The sequence below is a fragment of the Carettochelys insculpta genome, chromosome 2 (genome assembly GCF_033958435.1).
Source record: "Carettochelys insculpta isolate YL-2023 chromosome 2, ASM3395843v1, whole genome shotgun sequence".
Taxonomy (NCBI): Eukaryota; Metazoa; Chordata; order Testudines; family Carettochelyidae; genus Carettochelys; species Carettochelys insculpta.
Genome location: NC_134138.1, coordinates 113,670,318 through 113,692,563, shown reverse-complemented (window position 1 = coordinate 113,692,563; position 22,246 = coordinate 113,670,318). Strand labels below are relative to the sequence as shown.

At 39.0% G+C, this 22,246-nt stretch overlaps 1 protein-coding gene across 1 annotated transcript in view; it reads right to left on the bottom strand.

The window, feature by feature from the left end:
• The window catches only part of CTDP1 (CTD phosphatase subunit 1), a 189,663-nt gene that overhangs the window by 47,426 nt on the left and 119,991 nt on the right, over positions 1-22,246 (bottom strand). The window contains exon 12 of the mRNA XM_074987564.1: positions 18,235-18,410. Within this exon, the coding sequence (XP_074843665.1) occupies positions 18,235-18,410 (176 nt within the window). The remainder of the gene's footprint in view (positions 1-18,234; positions 18,411-22,246) is intronic.

Below are 22,246 nucleotides of genomic sequence, written 5' to 3'. Positions count from 1 at the left end.
TTTTTGTATTCTGTTGTTGCATGTAAAACAATAAACAGCTTTGATTCGTTCCAGCTTAACATTGATCTCACACTCCTCATTGCTCTCTCAATCCCTGGGCACAGGTACGAACTGAAACAGTGTCTGTCTACACTTATCCTCACGTTACATCTGGGCTATTCCGGTCGGGCCAAGGCTACCTGAGCCCGCTCCCGTAGAATATCCCTACGAGGCATTTAATTCGGCCACCAATTTCCTGCTTCTCCTTTCCCATCAATTGCCTCGACATTCTCCAATGTCACTTTAATTTACTACAGTTTTGAGAAACAGGACCTATGGGACCTCTTACGTGCCTCTGTGTTTTTCTTCTCATTGGTTTAAATTTACAATAGACACTAGGTGTCCTGTTAGGAACAAATAAACTGAAAATTGAGTGGCAGGGACTTCTCAATCACTGGCAATTTAGAAATTAAGAGTGGGTGTTTTAGTAAAAGATATGTTCAAGTTCAAATAGGAATTAGTTTGGGGAAGTTCTCTGGTCTATGTTATGAAGATCATACTACATTATCTCTTCATCAGTGTAATCAACAACAAAAACTACTTTGTCCATAGGAGACTACTGTAAAAATATATTTTCAAACAACAAAAATACAAGTACAGAATCTATTGTATATGAATGCACATAAATTATAATGGGGAATAACTACATGCTTTAGTATAAAGCTCTTTGCAGATATATTATGTTAAGAGACTTTGGAGAGTTGCTATCTTTAAATCACTATGCTGTTGTTTCCCTATATTCATCCCTAATTGATGGATAAAATAAACTACCAAAATGGCAGAATATTTTGGATTGAGAGAAATGTTGCATGCATATGATTTGTCTTTTTTTAAAAAAGTACTAAAATTTCAGCATACAGGGAGTCAATTTAGAACATATTTTAAAGGGGATTTACCCAGTTTGAAAACATTCTTCTGTTATACAGCAAACCCTTGATTTTATGGACCCCAACGTAGCGGACTTTAGGAACAACACTGGGGTCTGTACAATTAACACACGCCCCCCTCCCCAAACAAAAAAAAGGTTAAGAGACTTACTTTACTGCAGCCTGGAGGAGCTGATACCTCCTCCCCTGGAGCTACCACACGTTCATCCCCGGGGTGGGGTGTGTACACAGGCAGACTGGCACTCATGTACCGATCAGAGGAGCAAATGGCAGCTCCAGCGGCAGCTTCTCCAGGCCATGTGGTAGTCCTTCCAGCCACCTGGAGGGGTCCAACAGCCCCTCCAGCAGCAGTGGTGGCTCTGGTGAGTGGCAGGGTTTTTTTGAGGGGCATGGGGGAATGGGGCTGAGGGAGCCTGGTGGGGCTGGGAGGGCAGTAAATCCTCACACTGAATGGACTTTCAGGAATAGCAGACACCTCCCCCACTAGTCTATTAAATTGAGGGTTTTATTGTATTACAAATGCTGCCTCATCCTCTCTTCATCGCTCCAAGTGGCTGAGAACTGTTGAAGCAATAGAGAGCAGCCAGAGAGGCCACCCAATTTGCCCACTCAACTGTCCCTTACAGGAGCTCAGGATTAATAGCAGCCCGAACCCATCTTGGCTCATCAAAAGCCTAGCTAAATGGTGACATTCATGCTCAGCTGCTGGTAAACATGAGCACATGACAGACAAGACCTGGCAGGGGAGAACTTATATGTTATGTGGCTTAGGCAAGCCACTTCACCTCTCGGTCCACTCCACCCACTTATGAAATGAAGATAATAATTAGCCTAACTCATAAAGGACTGATTAGTTAATGCTTGCACAGTGCTTGGAAACACTAAGTGGTGCTGTCTTTTTAAAAAGCTTTTAATTTCAGCAGTTTAGCAACTGACATACAGATCTTATTTGATATGAACATATACCTTTGCATTTTTCGAATGGAAAATGTATGTTTAAGAGATTGTTTGTTACACACAGAGCTGAAGAACCTCCCAGGATTTTCATTAATGACTGAGAGTTCAGTATAAATGATTGAATCCTGAAAATCAAGTGCAACCAACAATGTGAACAGTACCCACTGTCATAAATGAGGCAGAGGTTCTGTGGGAAAAAGAAATGTGAGAACATGTACTTAAATATGGTGAAAATGTATTAAGATACAAATGGGGACAAATTAAACTTCCACAGGAAACTGGAATCCTGGCAGTTCCTTCCTTCTGAATCCTTGCCTTTGCAACCTTAATATTCTTTCAATATAGATTGTGGCTATAATTTCCTGTTTAAAAAAAAAATCAAACTGAAAAAAAGAATTCCATAATGGGTTATCATACTGACACCCTGTGGTTTATCACAGGATTGGAACCTTTAGATCTACCACACCGACCTCTGCCACTTGAGATAATAGAGTAATTGATAGCAAAAGCAGGTTGTCATGCTCTATTTGGACAACAACTAAAGAGGATAAGAAACACATTGTGTCAATAGATTTCCCAGATACAGGTTGAACCTCTCTAATCTGGAACACTCTCGCTTGGCAAACTCCATCATGCGGCATATTTTAGTTAGCCACATGACCACTTATCCTGGGTGTGGCCAAGTTTCCCATGATGCCATAAAGTTTGTTTGCAGCCACCAGTCCTGGCTCTCGGTGTTCTGTGCTGTTATTTAGCTATACTTTACCCCTAAATGTCTTTTAAGAACCCAGTAGGCAATGGAAGAGTTGGTAACATGCAACAAATTACTAACCTCCTGTTGTCCGGCAAATTCTCTCGTCTGGCACCCATCAGGTCTTGAGGGTGCCAGAAGAGAAAGGTTCAACCTGTACTTGCTGACAGCAGAGGAATGGAGATTAAAGGGCATAGATTATTCTATCCCATTCCCTCTTTTGCTCCCACCTGTTCTGTCTCGTCTCTTCCCCAAATCTTGCTCCTTGTCTCAGTCCTATTCTCTTTACCATGTGCTGCCATTTTTGAAAGGCTTTCTACATGGCCAAATTTGAGCAGCTTTTCAGAGAGAAGGCAAAAGGCACACCCCTGACATAAATGCCACATTTCAGATCCCTAATTCAAAGCACAAGGGGTTGGGGTGCGGGGGAGGGCAGTAGAGTATTTCAAAGAAAAGATCAAGTATTTCTGGAAATAAACAAAACATTTCCCCCTACCCCCACCGTTGCTGAAATGGTTGACCTGTTTTTTTTTTTAATTTAAATCAAAACAGGTGCAAACACGGTCTTAGAATACATAGCATCCAGCAACATTAATAAAAAAGTGTTACTAGCCTTTTCTATGAAAACACTGCAACTTTATTACAGAATCGAATTTCACTTGGCAAGCATAAATTACTTTTCTTTATCTATCTCTTCTAGAAATGTGCATCTGTCTGTTTGTCCATCTGCAAGAGCATTTGATCAATAATTCCTCCTAAATGGTAAGAGCTACGACAACCAAACTTGGTACGCAGCTTCCTCTTATTATAACTTAAAACACGGTAAAGGAATTGTTTCTCATAAGGGTCTGGTAGTATGGAATTATAATGCAGAATGACCACAGGGTGGCAGCAAGGGACCAGAGACTGGGACAGCTATAACCCTACAGGGCCAGCAGGGTGCAAAGGTTGTGAAAGACGCAAGCTGCCTACCACCATATATTTCAGAGAGTTAGTTTGTTTATCTGTCCTCCAGCTGGCTATGCCTGCTGCAGCATCGATGAACAGGTGCTTCTCACCTGGCCTCAGGCTGCTGCAGTTTGAGAGAGGGCTGGGGCTGTCCTCTCTCCACAGGACTGGCTGCCTACCGAACCCCTACATCTCCATCCCCAAACCAGAACAATGATTTAAATGAAGAAAAACAAAGCTTACCTGAGTTGAGGACCCAAGCAAAGCCAGTTAAATCCTCTAGTAAGAAAAATAATGTACAAGAAAATGTTCTGCAACATTTAGTGATGGCAATGAAGACGTAGTACTTTGACAACTCAGGACAACATATTTTCAGAGCAGTTAAAGGTTAGACCACAGGTCAGCAACCAGACTAGCAAGAGCCATTTTAGAATAATAGACTTGAGCAGTATATAACTAAATATAAAATCTATCTCAACTACAATGAGAAGATAGAACTACTAATCATTTTCATGCAAATATAATATTTTTGCCATCAGAGGAAAAGGCTGAAAGTCTTGGGTGCATGTAATTAAATATGAAAGATGATGAATGGAGCAAAGAAAATTCTACACGGAAAGTATAAATTTAAATACAGTAGATGTCCTTTTCCCATCCAACCATTAACTAAACTGGCTACTGTTTCACCAACAAGGCATTACAAATATAGCTTCAATGCCATAAAACTAACATTTAAGATAATACCGAAAACATATAAAATGCTGTTGCAGTATGTTTAACCTGACGCAAAATGTTAGACAACAAATGTTGGACACACCTAATCTTGAGCATTGTGGCTTTTTCACTTATTCTCATGTACTCTCTCTGGGTGAAGTCAACCACCAGCTCATGTAAAGAATGGTAAAATTTTATGAATCAAAGTGTATCTGCACTTTTAAACTTCCTGCATTGACTAAAATTTTTGGATAACACATTTTCTTACATAAGAATTTAAACTTACTTTAAAATTTAAACTTTGAGAAAACAACCTTTTAGTCATCATTCCACGGGCACAATCACTTTTCATGTTGTATGGTTCAAAATTTGGCTCTGAAATTTGTGTGCCATACTTTAATACAATTAATCTGCAGATCACATATGAAGTGCACATAATTCTAGTTCACAGACTCTATCAAAAGTCTTGTGCTGACTCCAAAGGAAGCACTTATCAAAGGCCTATAGTTAATTTCACCTGACACACAACATATTCTGTATTGTTTCTGACCAGGCCATAGCATAAAAATGATTTTTAGAGGTATAGTTATGGCCAGAAAACAATTATAAAATTGGCATTTTGAAATGGTGTTCACCTGTTTACTGACAGCAAATGTGGTGAGAAAAGGAGCCCAAATGGCTTTTGTAGAGTCAAAATGATTGTTGAGTTAAGTACTTATGCTGAATTTTGCTGTATGAATCCACATTGGTTTAAATTTATATTACAGGCTTACTGTTGTGTGATCTTATATGGAACAAAATATTAGAGACTAAGAGGCTGTGTCTAGACTAGCCCCCATCTTTGAACGGGGCATGGTAATTAGGGTGTTGGGAGATTCCTAATGAAGTGCTGTGGTGCATATGCAGCACTTCATTAAGTTAACTCTCTCCTGCAGCAACTTCAAAGTGCAAAACTTCGAAGTGCTGGCTTGCATGTAGCCATGGGTCAGCCGCAGGTATTCTGAAGTGCCCACACTCCTTCCAAGTCCCTTCACTCAAAATTTTCACACTTCAAAGTTGCCATGGTGGAGAATTAGCCTAATGAAGTGCTACACATGCACCGCAGCACTTCATTAGTAATCTCCCAGTACCCTAACCAAAGAGGAATAAGGGGCTTTTGAAGTTTAGGGGGGGTCCTTTCAAAAGGATGCTGTCTACACAGGTGGCACATAATTCGAAAGCAGCATTTTCGAATCACAGCAGCTGCCATTATGCTCATGAGGTTCTTTATATTAATGGAAGCGATTCATTAGCATATCCCAAAGTGTCTTATTAGCATCCCCCTATCGAAAGGCGGTGGCTAGTGGAGACACAGCCTTAGCAACTTTTCTTGTGTCCAGAAAGTTTTGTTTAATGCTCTACACGTTTAGAGTACTACACATTTCAAATTTTATGAACTCTGTGTAAGAAATCAGTGCAAATAGCCACAGCACTGATGTACATTTGCAATATTGTTCTTGCAGTCATTAGTATAGTATCTCAATATTTCTAAAAAGAGAAGGAAAGAAGGAAGGAAAATCACCTCATGTGTTGCACGGTATTTTCACTCCAAGACAACTTATTTTGTATGAATCAAACATATTCAAAGAAAATAAGACAAGTGTCACAACTATGCTATCCAGGGACAACAGTCCTCTGTCCAGTAAATTACTATAAATAATGACCTGCGTATTGGAACACTCAAAGAGTAGATTAGAAAGTGCCACATCAAAGACAGACGAAGTAACTTGCAATCAGTGTAGATGGGGTGATGGGCAGTAGGTTTCAAATATTATTTGTCCTAATTTTGAAAGTAAATGTGGAGCCTTTAATATTTCAGATTGATTTATATATCAAAGGCTTGATTTATTTAATTCTTATTTTGAAGAGCTAACAACTTTATATCCTGATGCATATGCAGGACAAACATTGCAGGGTAAACAACTGGCAAGACATATAAGTGTTGCTGAATATTTCTGTAGTGTTTTGTTTAGATTATAATTTAAAATTGTATTAGTTAACATGTTAATTAATTCATGTTGAAACATGGCTAAGAATGTAATTCTTGAAGTACCAGAACTCTAAAATTTAAACAATTGAAAAATATATTGACTTGGCTCTTATGACAAACACACCAAAATAGATATAAAATCAAGTCGGGTTTGTCTAAATCACAAAAACCATAAACAAAATCACATGCTATATCAAAAGCTGTCAAAAATTTATAAGGAAGGTTAAAAGTTAACTCTCTCATTAACACATTTCCTGTTCTATATGCACTTGTACTCAAGACAGTGAATATATAACAGGACTGGCCAAAATACAGTCTGCATCTGATGGCTCGACAGGCCAAATCCAGCCCACAGACTCGGTGGGGAACCTCTGGCAGGCCCCTCTCACCCACTGCTCAGAAAAATGGCTTCAAGGCCCTGCTTGGTTTTCAATAGCTGTGAGCCGGGGGCGGAAGGGAGAGGTGTCACAACCCCATTGGCTCGTTTCTGGCCAATGGGAGCTTCGTGTCTGAAGCACCCCTAACTCTTAGGCTTATAGCTATTCACAGATGCATATGGCCCCTGCCATAGCCAGGCAGGCAGGAAGTCTCCTAAATAAATCAGTTGGGCTGCTGGCAAGGAGTCACCCAGGTAAGTCTCCCAGCCAGAGACTGACTCTGGCACCCCAGACCATCCCTCATGCCAGTCCTCTGTCCCCCACTCCTCACCTCCCACTCCACATTAACACAACTCCCTGCACCTCCTTCTCCACCCATATGCCATGTAACCCCAAAACTTTGCCCCTGCACCCTTACCCCCTCCCAGACCCTGTATCCCAATCCCTTGCACCAAATTCTTGAACTGTCCCCCATCAAAATTATGGCCCACCCCAGACTATAAAATATATTCCACGAAGAGACCATTTTTGAGAAGAATTCATTGATTTCAGAAGACCCACTTTTATCCATTTTTTCTTTCTAGCACTTGTTAGCTGAATAAGTCTGCAAGGATCTCACATATGACAAGCTCATGAATACTACCATATGTTGATTTAGGGCTGGGTAACTTGTAAGAACTTCAGTTTGGACAAATGACCAAGAAAGTAATTAAGGAATGCCACTCTGAGCACTAGTCAGATAAAGAGATTGGGAGAAGACAGAATAATTTTATATATATTTCCTCTTATTTATGAAAATACTTTGATATTGTATTACTTATTGCTGACTGTATACTACTGTTTTTCAATACACAATATACTTAAGTCTATGCTAGCTTCTCCTGCTGTTTACCATTGGTATTTAATGCTGTGGCACCAGGATCTTGAATATTATGGTTTGCCAACACTGCTGGCAATTAGTTCCAAAGGGTTACTTTGATAGGACTCAGAGGATTTCTTTTTGATCTTACTAACAGTAGAGCATTTTAGAGCAAGAATCCAGAACGTTATCTTCGGTCGGAATAAACGGATTAGTTTAAGAAACTTCAAAAAGCTTTTATCAGTGCTGAAAGCCACATTGTTAATTCTTTTATGTAGGGATTTTGGATAACATAAGAAATTTTAAGTAAAACAGGTTTCTAAATGGTAACAATGTTATTTTTCATGTTAACAATGGACCCGCTTTTAAAACTGATAATTCTCAATTAAGAATGGACGGTTAAGTACAAAATGCTGCATATTTAGAGGCCCTCTCCTCTTAAAGGCCCTTGGCAAAATCTCTTTCAGACACAAGTGATGGCAGAATACTGCAAAATAGCCTGCACATGTGAAAACAGCAACTGCAACAGATGTCAATAGAACAGGATCCTGAACTTCATTCTGGAGCGCATCACCTCTGCTTCTGGGAAAAAAACCTTACTGAATAAGCAATAATTTTTAATTTGCTGATGTATTCCACATACAAGGAATCCAGTTTGTTAGAAATGTGAGGCACTCCAGTTGTTATAAAGCACTCTTCTGGGTGCTGCAACTGTGTATTTTATTTATATCAGGAATATTTTCCCCTGCAATGTTACATGTATGATACAACAGGAATCTATCCCTTCAAACTGGAACATCTGATTCAGAGATTTTTTTTTGGCATTTTTAACTTTGGATGTTTCAAATACATTACGTTTGAATGCAGTCATGTAAAATATTATGCTTAATTTCAGGAATACTGTGCAATACTCATAAGTCCAAACACTGTAGTTACCATTAACAAGACGGCTTTTTAAACAGATCTCATGTAGAGTTACAGTTTGCTATATAGTAGTCCCTTGAATTACGCGAGGGTTGTGTTCCCATGCACCCTCCCATAACTCGAATTTTGCCTAAGTCAAGGGGGGCTATTTCTTCCTCGGTGAAACTCATGTTCTGCAGCCAGGTAAGCAGCAGGAGCACCTGGAGCTCCTTTTGAAAGGTAAGTCCTGGGGCTAGGGGCGGGGGGAGGCGCTACTGGGGAGGGTTAAGCCTGGCTTGGGGCCATTGAAGAGGGGTTAAGCCTGGGGTGGGTTAGGGCTGCAGGGGGAACAGGGGAGTGGAGTTGAACCAGAGCTGCATGGGGCGGGGAGGAGAGTGTGGGTGTGAGCTGAGCCGTGCGGGGGGGTGGTGAGCTGGGCCACGGGGGGTGTGAACTGGGGTGGGGGAGGTGAGCCGGAACAGAGCGCTGAGAGGGTGTGTGTGTGTGTGTGTGTGTGTGTGTGTGTGTGTGTGTGTGTTTGGGGTGGGGGGGGAGACTGGGGCCACATAGGATCAGGGGGGTTGAGCCAGGACCAGGGAGAGGAGGATTTTGAGTTGCACTTAACTTGCATTAATGGCAGGAAATCACTGAAATTGTACATTTTGAGGGTTTACTGTATTTAGAATAGGAATACTTCTGTGAACTGTTGACAAGCTTATTTAGTGGCACCCACTGCGTAAGCAAAACCTATAATAGGACATAAAATAATGTTATTCTCTCCAGTTAGTGAAAATTTGAATGTATATTTAGAACTATTTAAAATGTAGTCCAGTAATGTTAAGGAAATAAGGTAATAATTGCACATTAAGTATTAATTCTTGACCTCTGTGGAAAAATCACGAACTACAGTAACCGGGCCTAAAGAAAGCATTTTCAACACTTGACTTCTACCAACAAACATTTAAAATTAAAAAACACCAACAACCAAACAAGGCAAAAAACAAACAAACAGTGCTGGTAACCCTTATAGGGAGTTCATGAGAATCACACTTACCCTAACATTACATGGGATAAAGACAGATGTGTTTTCATGCAAATCATAATAAGCATGACTGGAGTAAGTTATGAACCCAACTGACTTTTGGCCTCCCTGGCCTTCTGATATGCCTACTGCAGATCCCTCTTGTACCCCTTGTTTCTGCAACCCTTGTGCAATCTACTCACAGATGTCCATGTTTCTGTGGCTGATGCACAGCTGTGCCTGCCCAGCCTCTTCTTTACACAGGCTCAGGAGAGCCAATGTCTCCTGTGTACTCCAGGCTGAAGCTTGTCAGCATGCATTTAGCTAGCATGGTCAGCTGGGCAGTTGCACATAATAATGGAGAGCTGCTAGGTGAGCTCACCAAGCTGGAAAATCAGGAAAAAGCATATAGAAAATTCACAGGGTCTTAAAGGAGAACATGAGCAGTCAGCATTGGGTGTTTTGGGACAGGAGCTGGAGAACTATTTGGTCAACATAGATAGCACATTCCTGCTACATCAAAGTCAGTATATTGAGTCTGCCCTCCTCTACTCTGGACCTGCTCCATCACTCCAGTGGGAAGGCGCTAGCACCGCAATCTCAAAAGGTGCTAAAGGCTAACTGCCTTACACCCTGACCCTTCTGCCCTTGGCCCCACACCTTCCCTGGGACAGACCCTCTCCCACCTTGTCCTGGGGACTAAGGTGTCTGTCAGCCCCACTGAGCTTAGCGCAGTGCCATTCAGGAAGCTGGTATTAATGCACCGTCACAACGGTGTGCTTACATCAGCAAGAGACATTTTTGTGTGGACAAAAAACAGCTAGCTCTATGCCAGGGGTCTTACATTAACCTAACTTCATAGTGTTAGATCAGGCTTAAATCATTACTCATACAGCAAATTTAACTATAAATTCAGTCTGCAATTAAGCATTATTTTATAATAAAGGAATTTTGAACAATACTCAGAATGAATTCAAAAGGTTATAAACAAAAAAAAACAACCTTCAAATATTTCTAGAAGAATGCCAGCAATTTCTGAGATTTAAACACCTTCCTCTCACACACTCCTTTTCTTTTCTGGATAGATTTAAAGCATTATAGATTTCACTCCATCAATCACCTAGAGCTATCAGCCATTTCATTAAACTAGTATTTGTCATGTGCCCAATTTTCTCCATAAATTACAGGAAATGAATAGGCTTTAGTGACAATCTGCCTAGGAGCGTGCAAGGAACTGAGAATGTTCTGAAGAAATTTAAACCTCTATTGTTTCAGTTTAAGTAGGGTGGAAGCTTTATTATATGAAGGATTTCTGAAAAACATTAAATGTTTTATCACTTGGTGGTGCACCAGTGTGTTAAGTATAGGACTGAAGTCCTTGAAGAAAAAATATCTTCTGGCAACTGCAAATCAAGAATGTGGAAAGCTTTTTTCAATGTTTAGCCACAGACAGACAGACAGACACACACACACTTTCTTATGCCTTACGGTTTACACATTTACTTCTAACCCAAGGATTGATATGAAAACAAGAAATACTTACTTTCTCTAAGAAAATACAGATAAAGGTGTCTAGAGAGATTATTTCATAGTTGACCTCTAACCCTTATTTATGCAGAAATTAATCTCTAAGACTTGCAAAGGAAAAATTGTCTCCCCCAGCTTTCGTGTATAGAGTTAATTCTAATTTCTGAAAGGAAAAGTGGGATGGTACTGGATTGGGCTTTGCTGTTTACTGTGCTGGTGTCTCCTTGCAGGTGTCAGTTTATAATGGAATTGTAGAATATCTGCTTCCTGAGATGAAAACCGCCATGAAAGATCTACGACATATGGTTCAAAGGCTTCTTGTTTTATTTGTTAAGTGAAATGTAATTCTAAGTAGCTATTGTTCATCACTGGGATAGATTGTATATTGCAGTAGAAGAGCTCCTCCCATCAGCATAGGTACAGTCTTCACTGAAGCAGTGAAGATGTGTCATTATAGCAGTTCATGTACAGACAGGCCCTAATATGCTTTTGATCAACAGTAAAATGTTTAATGTTGATATATAAATCATCATTGAGCATTTAAGTTAACACTCCAGGGAGGTGAATAAGGCAGTCCCTACATTCATAGCTAGTGTAACAAGCTCTCCATGGACTCAGGCATCAGTTTAGACTCATTTAGTGTTGCCAAGGTTTCCTCCACAGCCATAATGGCTAGAGATTAAGCCAGTTGATTAATCACAGCTAACTCACACTACTAACTCAAAAAATTAAAAGGAAATTAATAGAAGTTTTAATTACCTTGTTAAACAGAATACCAATTGAAATGAATTCAACACTTTGTATGTGTTTCTATATTATCAAATAGAGGTTGAACCTTTCTAATCCAGAACTCTCTTGTTCAGCAACATCCATAATTTGCCATGATTTTATTTAGTTTGACAACCACTTACCATTGGTGTGACCAAGTATCCTGTGGTCCCATAAAGTTTGTTTCCAGCCACCAGTCCTGGCTCTCAGTGTTCTGTGCTGTTATTTAGCAGTAAGTTACCCCTAATCATCTTCTAAAGAGCCCATTAAGCAATGGAAGTGTTGGTAATGTTGCTAGACAATACTGACTGCCCATAATCCAGAAAAGTCTCTCATCTGGCACCAGTCAGGTCCTGAGGGTGCTGGATTAGACAGGTTCAACCTGTATCTTGATTTCAATAAGTGCATAGAATAGAAAGTGTACAGTGTTCACTTTATATTAGTTTACTGTAAATATTTGCACTATAATAGTAATGTAAAATAGTATTTTTCAATTCTCCTCCTACACATATTTTACAGCACACCTCTTCAATAGCGGTTGAAGCACGAAGCGCCATGCAACTTTACAGCTTCTGTCATGTAAATATCTTCCAACTCCAGTTACAAAAGCGCTATGTAAACGCTTATTCCCACTTTCAGGTGTCCTTGTAAAATAGAAGCAGGGAGATGTAAACTTTTTTTATCTATGTGATTGGCTGAACAAGAAACAGGACTGAGTGGATTTGTAGGCATTATCGTTTTAGACTTATTTTTGAATGCAGTTATATTTTGTACATAAATCTACATTTATAAATCTTTAATGATAAAGTAATTGCACTACAGTTAAACAAAAATAAATATAAAGTGAGCAGTGGATGTTTTGTATTTTGTGTTGCAACAGAAATCAATACATATTGAGAAAAAAAAATCACAACACAACACATTTACTTATAGCCATTTAACGTGATTTGTTTTTTTTCAGTCATTTGACAGCCCTGCTGGAGATAGTGACATTTAAAATGAAAGCTGAGATTCTAAAGAACAAGACGACCATGTAAATGTTTACCTTGATATAGCTAACTGAAGTAAACCTCAGGTGCAGGGTATGGAGTTACTTCAGCTCGCTAATCATGGCTTGTCTCCACTAGAATAGCTCCACTAGAGAGCTATTGTCAGACTTAGCAGAATTCAAATTTTATATGTTTTGATGGATAATATTAATGTTCATTTTTAACCATGCTTTATTTTATGGATTTGAATTTTCAGAGTAGTACAAAATTAGGGATTTTAAGCATTTTGTTCTACTTTTATTCATTCAGCTTTTCATGATTGTGGGAAACTAATGAGGGAGCTAGGTAACTATTTAATGACACTAGATGTTGAGATTCAACAAGTTCAAGTTTTATAACCATTAACATACTAACTGTCAACATCACATATGTGCAAAGTAAATATCTTTAAATCAAACTAAGTTCTCAAGCAGCATTTTTCTTACTTTGCTGGGTTGTATATTTCAATTATTGATGGAAACTTTTTCTTATCTATGTGTGGGCATGCACGCGTGTGAGCTTAATCTTTGTTTAGTAACGTTTAATGATAAAAATATAATCCTTCCAATCCTTATCTTGATGTATTTAAAAAAAAAAAAAAAAAGAAGGTGAAAAGTCCCGTCCTGTCCCGTCCCCCCCCCGAACTGAATCTAGATCACATTGTGGCAGAACCACTATCTTTTTCAGTTTCAAAAACAATTCCATTTTCCACATAAAATTACTTAGTGTATAGAAAACTTAGAAAAATGCAAGCCACATAGCTCAATAACAGAATGGTCCAAAATAAACAAACTACCAACATCACCACTACCAACAAAAGCTAGTGTTAGACTCCAGGGCCCAATTCTGTGAAACAGAAAAAACAGAGGAATGACAAAGTCACTACATTTAGCAGAAAGTTTGACATTTTCAAAGCCTTAGGTGCAACACAATTTTCAGTTCAATAAACTTTGCATCCTTCCATGGATCCCACTATACACAAATTTAAAATGTATACATGGTATGTAAAAAGAAAATAATTTGCTTTTACTACTCCCAGAGTCCTCACTCTAGAAGTCAGTTACAGAAACTTCTTGTACTTGAAAAAGAGCAAAATATTATTCCCTTAATGTAAATGAGGCTCAAATATATCAAATATTTTGATAGATATTTCTTGTTGTCACAAGCATACACACTGTACAACTGGAGCTGACTAATTAGCTGCTTATGGAGGAAAATGCTCATGAATAAATGTACATGAGTCTCTTAAAAAGCTTTTCCATATCAGATGACAACAATCATTACCAACAATTACTGAAATGATTGCTGAATTTCAATAATTTATAACCGCTTTTTCAAGAATGATGGCAAGAGACTGTCTGGTGAGGGCAGCTGTCAGAAGCATCGAATGGGCAGTGATGCGAAGGAGCCACAACTGGTGGCAGTAGAGACAATTGGAGGGTGGCCAGCAGGATAAATAAGATGCCTCTTTTCCTTCCTGCACCCAGGGTGAAAGGAGAAATCTGAAGGTGCTCCTCTGAATTCTGGGTTTACACTGACCAAGAGCAGCAACTGTTAATGGGGTTCAGAGAAGGCTTGGGCATGTGCAGGGGATTTCTGTGTTCCTGAACTTAAGAATCTGAGAGAAAAAGGACACTACCCAACCTAACTGGAGTGGGACTTTTACTCATGGTTTACGTTTCTGAACCCTGTTTGCAGTGTTTTCCCAAATTAATGTCAAGTTTCTTCTCTACTGTTACTAGGTTTAATTTGTGCATGCAGATTCTGCACTTGTGAGTGAGGAAATATTGTTTTTTAGAGCTGCCCATGGGCAGGGTGTGTAAGTTTCCCCCCAGGATAGGGTGTTGTGGTGCTGGTGGGGGATCAAGGTAGTTCTGTGTTGGATGGATGAAAAGGAACCCCTAGATGCTGAATCTGACCCTGGTTGCTGCTGGCTTTACTTGGCAGAAGGATTATACATGAAATATATTTACTTTTCAGTGTACGCAAGCAGGCAGTTGTCATCAAGTATAAAAAGACTCAGAGAAAAAGGCTTGCATTTCATTAAGAAGCTATGATTTTTAAAGGATCCTACAGAACATGGCACAGGCTGCAGCCATGTACTTATTATGACTTGCTGGAGAACAGAACACAAAAAAAGATGCTCTTTTTAATATTCAGAAAACTGATAGTCGTTACCATTTCTAAAAGCCATTATTTTTCAAAGAGGTGTTCAACCACTGATTAGAATTTGAGAAATGGTTCTCGAGTTCAGAGGATTTCCTGAATTTTTCGTAATAGCTGAGCACAACGTAATAAAGCAAACAAATTTACATTTAAAAGGCAAACAAAGATGTTCTTTATAACTGCATTAGATTGTTTAGCTAGAAAAACAAGTCACAGTCTGACAGCACATTTCACCATGGCACGCTACATATTTCAATGCTCACAGCATTGAGTACAGAGCAAATGTTTTATAATGCACAGTAACTGGAATGTTGGGGCACAGTGTGAGTACATGAAGCACTGTTATGTACTATAAGTATACCCTATTCTTGAAACTTATGTATTTTATATACACTGTATTTCAGATCACAATGATTGCACAGCTACCAATGCCGTAGTTATTTTTGTGCCCCAAATAGTACACATCCCCATGTGCAATACTGCAACCTCAGTATCCATGGTATCATGATGCTATGTGTTAGTTGTGAAGTCCAATAACTCTCTCTCTTCTGAAGTGGACACCACATATTGGGAAATAAAAAACCAACATCAGATTGGTGCCCATTTTACAGCTAACATCTCTAAAGCTCATCTTTCAGGTCTTTATGGTCAAGGTGTTACCAAGAGTTCTATAATAGTCTAGGACCATCCCCATCTTTTAAAGCACTGCATTCTTCAAGGACCCAGCATGCAATACTCCTTAAGCAAATAGATGTACAGACTCCCTCCACATTAAAGATGAAACCTCTGCAATATGTCTTGTAAATATAATCCTCTGGTACCCAGTACATTGTGGAGGTAGTCTACAGGTAAATGAATGTTAAGACATGTTGTAAGACATTTATACATTAACTAATGGCAATTAAAAAAAATCAATATACTGGTTAATATCCTTTAGGAAATTTCTATTTGGGTCCTGCCAAACCACTATAAATTACTAAAATAATATTTTGAAATTAAATCAGTTATTTATGCCATCAAGTAATTTAAACTTCAACCATATTGCCATAGATTAACAGATATCTGCATTAAGCAGTCATTTTACTGTATTTTAGTTGTAAAAGGAAATTATGACAGCTTAATTTCCCAGCAGTAATGCTGAGTCAGCAAAGGTTAAACAATTAGCAAAGTGGTGACCTGGAAGCAACCCTTAAGGATGTAATAAAAGGATATTACTGCAGTAAATAGGGCCATCCCTTTCAGGTTGTTACCAAAGCCATGTTAGACTAGAATTTTTAACATGTCTGCCTGTATTTTTAGAGAATCAAAGGGTGTACCATGAGTATATCTGTGTTTACCTGTATCACGTCAGAAATGATCAGCATAAACAGGTCAGTCTGTAGATGCTGGTACCATTCCATGTCTGAACTGCGTTATATTATGGCTCAATTAACTTTAAGATCACAGACTTAAGATACTATATAAACTAACACTATTTATGTTGTCTTCAGATTACCTGTGCTATAATGAAATAACTTGATAGTCTGAATTGCTAATTGTCTTATATGAATTAACGCAGCAAGTTTCCTGTGTATGCACAGAAACAGACTAGCCACAAAGCAGCAATATACACCCCCTATTCTTCATCTGCCATCGAGAGTTATCAGCTTGCTAAAAGATTATAAAGAAGCAGTCCTAGGCCTGATACTTTTAATTTCAGGTCGTCTTAAACCTTGAAGGGAAACATCTAAGCCACAAGATTGAGGTCTTAAGATTTACTCTGGCAGTTTGCATAGAATTTGAACAAACTCTACACCTGGACTGCCAACTGGACTGTAATTTTCACATTGATTCCAGAAAGACTTACACAAATCAGCAGCCTCACCAACTCTGCTAGGTGATTGACCTTCAGACTTTAAGCATATCTATGTGTATCTTTTAACCACAGCAACTCTTTTCTTACTACTTGTTTTATACAATTAAACCTTTAATTTTAATAATTTAAAGAACTGCTATCAGTGTAATTATTGGGTACTAATGGAGATTCATACTGACCTGAAGATCAGTGTCTGGTCCTTTGGAACTGGTGGACCTAACATACAGTGAACCTGATTCTCATTCACTGCTCACAATATTAGACTTGGCTGCAGACATAGTATCAAGGGCCGGGATGCTTAAAAGGGACTTTATTTTTGCTTCTTTGTAACCAGTATGGTACTTTTGTTACTGGCTTGCTGAATCTAATTTTAGAATAAACCTCCAGTTTGAGACTGTATGACATATTCCTTGCAGTTTGCCTTGAGAGAGTATTTTCAGCGTAGCCCTTCCACGTACTCAATCACATTAGCTTACTTGACGAATTTAAGATATCATATGTATAAATGTAGGATCCCAGAAGTTAGGATAACAAGTTTTATAAAGGTTCTCCGTATAGTTCCTCAACAGTGACTGACCCATGGCAGTCCTGCTATCCCAGCTGTGGTGCGCTGCATAAGCACCAACTGTGTCAAACCATGTGATGGTTTTCTAATACATACATACACTACTAAAATAACAGTGAATTTGCTTTTGGCCTAATTCACATGCAAATGTAAGACACAATGTACAGATGCCTACAGCCGGCATTTAACTCATGGACTGAAGTAAACGCCCTCTGTATAGAAAGGTTTCTGAGTTATGATTAAAATATTTTGAACAGGTGATTTAGGCAATCAAAATTGACACTCTAAAATTTACATTTCTTTTCCATTACAGAGAAGTGTATTTGCACCCATGAAGACTTACACTGTTGATCTGGGATTTAAGAAATCTAATTTCTTATAAGCAATCACCAAAATGGACACCAAAAGAAAAGGAAAGGAAAGGCATAATGAGCATCCCCATGTCACGCCCCACTATTTGATTCTTTACCACTTGGTGGTAGATGGATACTAACTGCAACAGTTGGAATTTAAGACAATAATGGGTCTCATCTTGAAGGTAATACTTGGTTTCTATAGATCTTCAGACTTGGAAAAATTGCATTTTAGTGGGCTTCAAAGGTAGGACAAATCAAACCCAATAGCATTCCTGTATTATGTAATTTATAATTTTAAAGCTAATCCAGTTTTAACAGAAAACTGGTTAGTTGTTCTACCTGTCACAATGGCTGGGTAGGAACTTGTGCTTAAAACTATTTGTTTTTAGAAAATAGAATACAAAGCATAAGTGAATCCCATTTTAAATATCACTTTGTTGAATTTTTGATATAAAAAACATTCTTACATTAAAAGAACTCATACCTGGGTACACTGCCTGTTAAGCTCCTTTCACTTGATGATGAGGATGATGAGCCAGGCCTCTGTTCTATTTTCATTCCTAGTGATTCTGTTGTACTCTGGGGTTTCTCTCCTTCTTCTTCTGTCTTCTTTTTCTCACTGTCACTATCATCACTGCCTTCTCCTAAGATGTCATCAACCTGCCAATTGGTGAAGAGTCAGTTCATGCTTTACAGAGTTAATCATATAATTCTCTTACAGTCACATTAGACTCATCTTAATTATCCATTTTTAAATGAATTAATTGCTTCCTTGATCTTTTTGCTTAATATCCTCCTCCTAAATTCAGCATCTTTTGAGATTTCCACAACATTCACTCAGTTTTGCAGTTTAAACTAAGTTTATAACGACTGAAGTATGATATATCTCAAGCTACAGTAACACCACCATTTTAATGACTTTTAAAACAACGTATAAGAGTACTACTGAAACAGCCATGAAGCCATATTACTGGTACTAGGCAAACTATTTCAATAATCAAAGGGACAAATTTTGTACCACCACTATGATTCACAGCTGGTGATCTATTCAAAACATATATTGATGAAAGTCTTCAGTTAAGAATTTTGTTCAGCTATTTCTATTTGAAAACCTTATTTTAGTGTCAGTTTTTTTCCCCCCAAAGGATGCTATGTGAGAGGAACGAAAGATATGGAAGACATGGTTATACTCAGATTCTGTCTAGTTGGCCATTTAGAAGGCAGGTCTCTCAAAACACTGGTACGTTTTCGTAAACAGCAGTTCGTCTTTTGCTCCCAAGCAATTAGCATGTGATCTTCTACTAGTCTAAAATATCCTTATTCATACTAGAAGGCTTGCAGCTGTTGAAATAAACATTAGAACAAGTCCATGTGCTGCACTGAGATATCTCAAAGGGTTCTGTATTTTTAAAAATCAGCATTTGAACTACAGGTGAGGAAGAAACAGTAAGAAGGTGTAGGTGGAGTTACCACACGCTACTTCTCAATGAAAATGGAAGCAGAAAATGAGAAGGGAAGGAAGACAGTTGAGTTCTTTGGGACTTGAAACTGCATCTATGCTGAATATTAAATAGGCATGCGAGGCAGGAACTCAGCCCCACTCATACTCCCCCATGGAAACTGGAGCTTACTTAAAGCCCGGCCCGTCTACAGATTAACAAAAGACAAGCTAATGCTAACAACCACCACCTAAACAGTAAACCTCTGCATCTTAATTTATTTATTAATAAAGGTGTAGTAAGTAGGACTATTAGTGGCTTTCAAAAGTATCACCAGCACTTGGACCATATAGAGAGATCAAAAAGGTCAAATTTTGGCACTCTCCCTCAGAGAGGTTGCTGAGCCCTGGTTTAGATTAAAAGTAACATAGAAGAGCAAGGATGAAAAGTGGTAAGTAAAAATAAATATAGAGATGGTTATAAGCAAGTAAAAAGTGAAAACATGCATTTGCAAGCCTGAACTTAACACAGTCTTTGTTCAAGGTGGTTTCTCACCCCATCTTCCTTCCAGCTTTTTACTGGCTAACCTGACCAGGATCCACCCCAGAGATAAAACTGTTTGGTTTCTATGTCTCTGCACAGGCATGCCTGGTTTAAACACTTTTTAGTTACAGAATCAATGAGTATCCATAATTTCACATACAGCTATGTTACATACCCAAAATATGCACTTAGGACAAACTGCACAATTGCTCCAAAGCTTCAATATGCCCATACCATGTTCCTGAAGGCTACAAGTGCACTCCTTCTCCTGACAAAATGGCTTTGTACACGCAGAGTAAGAAAATGAGTACCTCCTGAACTCAACGAGAAAGGGCAGGGATTTTGCAGCAGCAGAGAGCGGATCCAAAGAGGGTCACTTGCTGCTGATTCTTAAAAGAAATGCTGGGAATTAACTGCTTAGAGCCTCAAAGTGCAATCTAGGTAATTCTCATCCTCCAATCATACTGATTTTAACCCAAAAATTAATGTGTCTTTCAAATGAGATTGCTTCTGCCATATTTCAGTCTAACTCATAGCTCTGTGGCACTTGTACAAAAACAGAAATGCAACTAAAATTTTCTTAAGTCTAAAATATGGCATGTAAGATAAAAATACCCATTCATTCTTGAATGTGTATTTTTAACAATAGCTTTAATACCTGACCATCTGAAAAAAATCCCAAAATATACATTTCTCCAATTATTTCAAGATAAAAATTTCAAAATAAGGCAGGAGATTACAGTACAGTGTATTCTAGGTCACTTGGATAACACTTAGTTTTATGGAGCACATTGGACATGAGTAACCATGACACAAAAACATATTACTCATGTTAATCAGCTCTGTTATAGTACATCCTTCTGATTTGAGCCTAATGTTCTCACCACAACTGAATGTGATGACCGTGTCCCCCGGGGCCTGAGGACTAGCTCTCCCTGCTGCAGACCCAGGACCGATGGAGCTGGCTTTCCTTTCTCCCTCCACAGCCAGAGGAGCACACTTTCACTCAGCAGCTAAAAGGAGCTGGTCTCCCTCTGCAGCTCCAGGGCCAGAACAGCTATCATCTCCTGCTCTGTCTTAGAGGAGGTCACGCTCCTTCCAGCTGTGGAAGAGTTTTGTGTCCTTGGTGCCTGGAGGTGGGGGGCACCTGTGCCCCTTCTTGCCCTCTTTGTACATATTCCTGGACTGGATGGGACTAAGCTAAGAAAGGTAAGAGCTGATGGCAGCCCTCCCAAGTAGATGAAAAAAATTAAGGAAAGAATGATGACCTGCACTGAACAATTTACAGCTTATATTTCCTAATATACTGAGTGAATAAATGTGTAGTCTAATTAAACAACATCCATTGTTTTTTCGTCTTTCTTCCTTTATGGTCAGGACAAGGAATTTACCTGCAGGATAACTTCTCTTACAAGTCCCAAACAGGAGGTGCGACGTCTTAAAGCCATTTGATACCAGATAATATACTGCACTAAAAGAATCTCCTGGTTTATTTTGCTTATTTTAAGTGTGGCTATTCTCACAGTGTACAGTAGCCAACATTATTCTTTCCTTTTGTAGAGTATTTTTTACGCAGAGTGAAATTTTATAGGTGAACTTCATAAAATGTACATTGATTAACTCAGTTTTACACAGACTCTTTTCTTGACACTGTTGCTTTAAGATCTTTGCCTTCGAAGACTTTTTACTCAAAACACATCTCATTTTGCTAACAAAACTTGTAAAAGAGCCATAATTAATTTTTACTACCTATTACCATTATTTTTCAGCAACTACATGTGATCTCATACACTTGTAATGTCTTCATTATAATGTTAAATAAAACTGCACTATTCAGGAATTGCCATGTTAGATCAGACCATGAGCCATGTAGCCCAGCATATTGCCACCTAACACTGGAAAGTACCAGATCAAAAGATGAGGGTTAGGAGGACAGAAGAAAATTGAAAAGATGGGGATGGATAGCATACAAAATTAGAAAGGCCAAAACGAAAGTACACAAAATGGTATACACAAGAGAAACCAGGACCTTCTATTTACTCTCTTTATCTCAAAGAGCAGAAACAACAAGACATTCGCAAAAATGTAACAAATTCAAAATGGACAAAAGGAAATGCTGTTTCACACTGTACACATTTTGACTGTGCAACTCACTGCCACGGGATGTCACTAAGGCCAAGAAACTGGGCATGCGGTCATAAAAGTAAATATGAAGAAAAAAGCTCTGGAAAGGTTCATTTAAAAAAGCTTCATTTATATACCGTGTAACATGTCCAAAGACGCCCAGCCCCTTGGCCTAGGGCGGGCGGCAGCAAAAGGGGTTAGAGCACCAGCCCGTACTCAGTTCGGGTGGTCAGCGGCTCACCGCTACAACACCATACAGGCCCCAGCCCTCAACGTGGGGCGGGGCCGCAGTTCACAAGAGTAGTATAGTTCTGGGCCCAGCCCTCAGTCCAGGACAGGGCAGCAGTTCACGGGTGATAGTACGGTTCTAGGCCCGGCCCTCAGTTCAGG